The sequence below is a fragment of the Cibotium barometz genome, chromosome 11 (genome assembly GCF_041138505.1).
Source record: "Cibotium barometz isolate CiBa-2024 chromosome 11, ASM4113850v1, whole genome shotgun sequence".
Taxonomy (NCBI): Eukaryota; Viridiplantae; Streptophyta; class Polypodiopsida; order Cyatheales; family Cibotiaceae; genus Cibotium; species Cibotium barometz.
Genome location: NC_141056.1, coordinates 9,495,574 through 9,501,573, shown reverse-complemented (window position 1 = coordinate 9,501,573; position 6,000 = coordinate 9,495,574). Strand labels below are relative to the sequence as shown.

Here is a 6,000-nt window from a genome sequence, read left to right as displayed (position 1 = left end):
ACTCATATATGGCTCTCCCTCTCTCTCCTCCCTCATCTTCATACCGATTTGATATGCCTATGGTCCATGGGTCTGCTTTCCCTCTCCACTTACAAAGTTTCATCCTATCGGATGCCATATAGATGTGACACAACGTTGCTAACCACTCTTTTTTTGCATATGAGTCCGAGGGATCACGATATGAAAAAAGAGCGAGTTTGGGTGAGACATCACACCCGTCGAGGATCTGATAGGGGCTGGGGTGAAACTTTGGAAGTGAATCCTTGTTGGCTTGGTTAGTACCCTCTCTCTTCGTCTCTCTCCTCCCCCCAAAAAACAAACAAAGACTATCCCCCAAAATAATCTCTCGAAGGGCCCTCGAATGTTCTCAGCTTTCAGGTACGGCGCATCTTCATCTTCATTTTTCAGAAACACCAACAATCTGTATAGCAAAACCCTAATCGTAACACAGGCGGTGCTATAGCTCGAAATCATCAGCACAGAGGCCGTAGCCAAGAAAGCATCCATAACTTCCTCGTCTGCACCATAGCCAGAGCCCTCACACAGACGCGAATTCATCGTTTCCTGTTATCCTCCATCTTGTTCTTCTGTAAGCCCTTTCCCTGACGCTTTATCCTGAAAACCCTAATCTTCTTTGCGTAGCCCTGCTATGGGTGTCGATTACTACAGCGTACTCAACGTCCCGAAGAGCGCCTCAGATGACGATCTCAAGAAGGCCTACCGAAAGCTTGCCATGAAATGGCACCCCGACAAGAACCCTACCAACAAGAAGGAGGCCGAGGCGAAGTTCAAGCAGATCTCTGAAGCCTACGAGGTAACCTCGACAGAATATCTGAATCCTGCTCCTTTCGTATGTTGTTCAGAGGAGAGAGAAGAAGAGAGAATAGTTGGTGTCAGGGTTTTCTTGTATTTTATGGTACAAAAAGGTGACTAAAAAGTATGCCCCAAAGTGGTGATCTCTGGTCCCTTCTACATGCTTATGCTGATTTCAAATGATGAATGATGAATGATGGCTTATGCTTATATATATATGCTAGTGAAGCTGGTCGGCCTGGTGCTGTTACTGTGGGCCAGTTCTTGGACAAAATAATCATAAATTATTCCTTTAATTGTTGCGCCTTCTTCCATGCTTTGCCCGAACTTGCTGCCTTTCACATTGATGTTGTCGGTTGGCTCCCTACTGGCTATCGACTGTGGTATGAGGCTGTCGACTAGGTTCCCATGTCTTCCATGATGTTGATGATGAGGATGATGAGGATGATGACATGCACTGAGGTTGATCGTGGTAACGCACAACAGGGCCTTCTTTACACCTTTATGTGGTGAGATCTTTAGCATCCAATTCATAGAGTAGAGAGAGAGAGAAGAGAATAGAAGAGAAGTAGACGACACATGTTGGGTCCCAAAGTATCCATTGAAGCCTCTTGCAAGCGGGAGTATTTGCCTTTGGAGAATGTTGTACAATGCTTGAGAACAAGTGATATGATTGCCCAATGCAAGGACAAGGAAGACCGTACGCTGTGTCTCGTATCATTCAGGACAAAGAGTCCACTTCTCTAAAGGAAGCTGTTTTCCAGGAGACTTGGAGGAAAGCTATGCAAGTGGAACTGGATGTCATAGAGAAGAATAACACTTGAGAGTTGGTTGCGAGGCCGTCAAAATGTTTCCTCATTGGTGTCAAGTGGATCTTTAAGACCAAGTATACGTCTGATGGGTCAGTGGCTTGGCATCAACTATGAGGATACCTTTGCACCGAGAGCGAGGATGACCACGATTCGGACAGTTCTTGCTCTTGCCTCTTCTCAGTACATCATATGGATGTAAAATTTGCGTTCCCCCGTGTATCAAATGGATGTAAAATCTGCGTTCCTTAATGGTGACGTGCAGGAGGAGGTGTATGTTGAGCAGTCTCCAAGCTTTATTGTTCCAGGATCTGAAGGGATGGTTTACAGGTTACGTAAGGCCTTGTATGGTCTTAAGCAGGCTCCCAGGGCTTGGAATCAGAAGATTGATTCCTTCTTTATTCGGATTGGATTTCAGAGATCGGTTGCAGATTCGAACCTGTATCTCTTTCGGGAACGCGGCATGGTCACACTTATCATCCTTTATGTGGATGATCTCATTCTCACTGGCGGTCATGTGGAGCACATTAGAGTGACGAAGGCTGCCTTGTCACATGAGTTTGAGATGACCGACTTAGGCTTACTCCACTTCTTTTTGGGATTGGAGATCTGGCAGACCCAGAGGGGGTTTTTCGTCTCTCAACAGCGGTATGTTCTGTTGGGGTAAAGGCATTATGCCCACCCTTATAGTGTGTACTAGCCCATAAGTTTTATAGTACATGGTACACTTAGTACTTTTAATGTACTAAGTGCACTATGTGTACTAGAGCAAATATACATGTGTGATAGGGGAGTCACACACTCATACTGTGAGTTGACTTATCCCCACACGTCTCTCTCTCTCTCCCTTCTTCTCTGTGTGTGTCTCCCACATGAAACCCTAACTCTCTACAGCGGAGCTCTTCAGAGCTCCTTCAACTGGTATCAGAGCATTGGTTTTAGGGTTTTGTTCTCAAGGGTGTAGAGTTGGAAATTGACTGTAGAAGAGCTCAAAACGAGTTGAGTGTGTGCGCTTACAGAAGCTGGTGGACATCATATGCCTGGAAACTGGCAAGGATTCCTCTAATTTGACTGTGCGCTGCTTTCCGGTGCCAAGCAGCTTCCTACATCAATCTGCAGTCCCCGTCCGGCACACTGTAGCTATGTCGTCGCCAATGAACTTCCGGTAGCTCCAGATCCATCCGTCATCCCATCTCTCTGTGTTCGAGCTTCATCTCCCCTCTTCCGAAGCCCTCTGTGCTTGTGTCGCCTATCCTGCCCTCTTCGTCCATATCCGTTACGCACGCAACTTCTGCATCTTCGTTGTCATCTTCTTCCGGTAATGGCACCCCTGTTTCTTGCAGCAGGCGGTCCATGGCCTCTCTGTCTGGCATAGCCGGGATGCTATACCTGCTGTCAGAGACGTCGTGGGTGTTGGCTGACATCGAGGAGGACTACAAGAACGAGACGCAGAAAGTGATAACGCAGGTACAGGCCACGTTGGGGCTGGACAAGGGCGATTCTTCTCGCGTTGATTCTGTGAAGGCCCTCCGGCACTGAGAGTGCTGGCGCAGATTTGCAAGCGAGCAGCTCATAACTTGGTGTGGATGCCCTCCTTGCGGCAGGTCACCCGCGCGCACCCGCGCTTCACCTGGAGCACGCATGAGTCCTCCAAGAAACCTTTTTCTGCAATAGAAATCAGAAGCCCGTAGAACTTGAAATACGACGCCCCCTCCCCCCCTTTTTTCTACAACAGAAATCAGCTGATTTCAGAGGTATTTGCTTCAATTTTGGAATTTGTTTGTCCATTTTCATCAATTGAGCAGGTACAGGTCCAAATGGCTCAGATTTTGAGCACAATTGGCAACATTGGGTGACATTGGTCACATTCGGGCCAAAATTGCAGAAAATTGGATGTCAACATTTGGGGCTTTTGATGTAATTGTGCCATTGGGCATTCATACATGCTGTATGATGTGAGCAATCTCACATTCGGGGCTAAATTGCAAGAAATTGGAGTTCAAATCAAAGGGCTTTTGTGCCAATTGGGTTGATTTGCATGCAGGCACTGGGATTTGGTGTTTTGGGCAATGTGTTGATGCCTGTCAAGCACTCAATGTGCCAGTAAATCAAGGGGCTTTTATGTATTGGATGTATATGTGGCCAGGGGGAAGCATTGTGAAGACTCTGGATGCCTTCATGTGCATTAATGTACCATTCACGATCAGAAATTGATCTTGAATCAAGGGGCTTTTCAAGATTTTGTGCTTGTTGAGCTTGGCAAAGCAGCAGGGAAGACATTTATGCCTTGAACCCTCAGAAATCCACTTGCAGTCAAGGGGGCCAGGGGCTTTTGCTCAATTTCTGTCCGGGACTGTTGTATGCAGTGGTGAGGACTGTCAAAGTCTGATTTTCACTCATTTGGACAGCCAAGAGAGCATTTATTGCTGCTATACTTGCTGGTACAGATTTGGTACAACTTTCTACAAGTTTTGGCATGGCTGTACATTTGATTTCAATGAGGAAAAGGCTCATTTTCAGCTGCTGTACTTGTCGGTACAGATTTGGTACATCATTGGTGAGCACTTAGTACTGTTGTACAGTGTTTTGGAAGGGGAACAGAGCACATCTAAGGTGCTGTCATAAATCTGCAGCAACCAGATTTTGGTGATTTTATCACATTCAGTGGGAGGAGAGTTGCATTCGTGCTTCCGCAGTGGGAGATAAATTTTGGGAGAACAACTGTGAGCACTTTGTGTGGTTTGGTGCAGTGTTTGCACATCTTGCAGGGAGTCAGGCATTGACAAAGGTTGCATATTGCTATGGCAACCACCACAGGTGAGAGCTCTTCATTGCTTCACATCAGGAAATGTGTTGTATTTGTCTCAGAAGGAATACATTGGCAAAGTTTTGTAGAGGTTCAATATGGATGGGGGGAAGAAGACTAGTACTCCTTTGCCTCCATATGTGAAACTCAGTGCTATGGACAGCCCGCAGTCGGATAGTGACAGGGCTGATATGGCCAAGATTCCGTATGCTTCAGCTTGTGGCAGTCTCATGTATGCCGTGGTTGCTACCAGTCCGGACATTGCATTTGCAGTGGGAGTGGTTTCTAGATACAAGGCCAACCCTGGCAAGAAGCATTGGGAAGCAGTGAAAGGTGTCATGAGATACCTGAAGGGCACACAGGATATGTGCGTATGCTTTGGCAAACAAGATGCATTAGTGCATGGTTACACGGATTCGGATTATGCCGGTCATCCAGATAACCGGAAGTCTAGTACCGGTTATGTGTTTACATTCACAGGAGGTGCTGTGTCATGGATATCTAGGATGCAGAAGTGCACTGCCTTATCTACTAGAGAGGCCGAGTATATTGCAGCCACAGAGGCTTGCAAGGAGGCATTATGGCTATCTCGGTTAGTGGTTGATTTGGGTTATACAGGAGATATTCCATTGTTGCATTGTGACAGTCAGAGTGCCATCCAGTTGGCAAAGAACCCTGTCTTTCATGCAAAGACGAAGCATGTGGATGTGAAGTATCACTTCATCAGGGAGGTGATAGAGAACAAGCTGATTCAGCTTGTCAAGATTCATACGGATGACAACCCGGCTGATATGTTGACAAAGAGTTTGCCTCCAGAGCGATTTGCTCATTGTAGACACTTGATGGGCATTGGATGAGGCCAGTTTCAGCCTTGATATGGCCTTGTATATTATCATGTACATGCTGTTTTTTCTTTTCCTTCATTTAAAGGCACTTTGCCTTTAAGTGGGAGGTTGTTGGGGTAAAGGCATTATGCCCACCCTTATAGTGTGTACTAGCCCATAAGTTTTATAGTACATAGTACACTTAGTACTTCTAATGTACTAAGTGCACTATGTGTACTAGAGCAAATATACATGTGTGATAGGGGAGTCACACACTCATACTGTGAGTTGACTTATCCCCACACGTCTCTCTCTCTCTCTCTCCCTTCTTCTCTGTGTGTGTCTCCCACATGAAACCCTAACTCTCTACAGCTGAGCTCTTCAGAGCTCCTTCATGTTCATGAGTTGCTTGAGTCCTTTGGGATGGAGAACTGCAAGCCTATTACTTCGCCGATGGACCCGAACACAAAGTTAACCGTTATTGATCCTTGTGAGCCAGTTGATGCCTCGTAGTACCGGAAGTTGATTGGTTCATTGATCTGGTTGCTGAACACCAGATTGGACTTGAGCTTCTCTGTGGGGCTGTTGAGCTCTTTTATGCAGACGCCATTGAAGTCTCATTGGGACGCAGGATTGCGGATCTTGCGGTATCTGCAGAGTACGAAGGATCTGGGACCCTTTTACACAGGAGGGAATGGAGTCAGGCTCCAAGGTTGGAGTGACTCAGATTGGGGAGGAGATCTAGACA

General features: G+C 46.5%; 1 protein-coding gene across 2 annotated transcripts in view; it reads left to right on the top strand.

Moving 5' to 3' along the window:
* Positions 1–270: 270 nt before the first annotated feature.
* LOC147633728 (uncharacterized) overlaps positions 271–6,000 on the top strand; it is a 33,314-nt gene continuing 27,584 nt past the window's right edge. Inside the window, exons 1-2 of one of the 2 annotated variants that reach the window (XM_086804747.1) lie at positions 271–378; positions 464–814. In XM_086804747.1, the coding sequence (XP_086660873.1) occupies positions 650–814 (165 nt within the window). In that variant the 5' untranslated portion in view covers positions 271–378; positions 464–649. Of the gene's footprint in view, positions 815–6,000 lie in introns of both variants that reach the window. The other variant, XM_086804746.1, reaches the window with a different exon arrangement.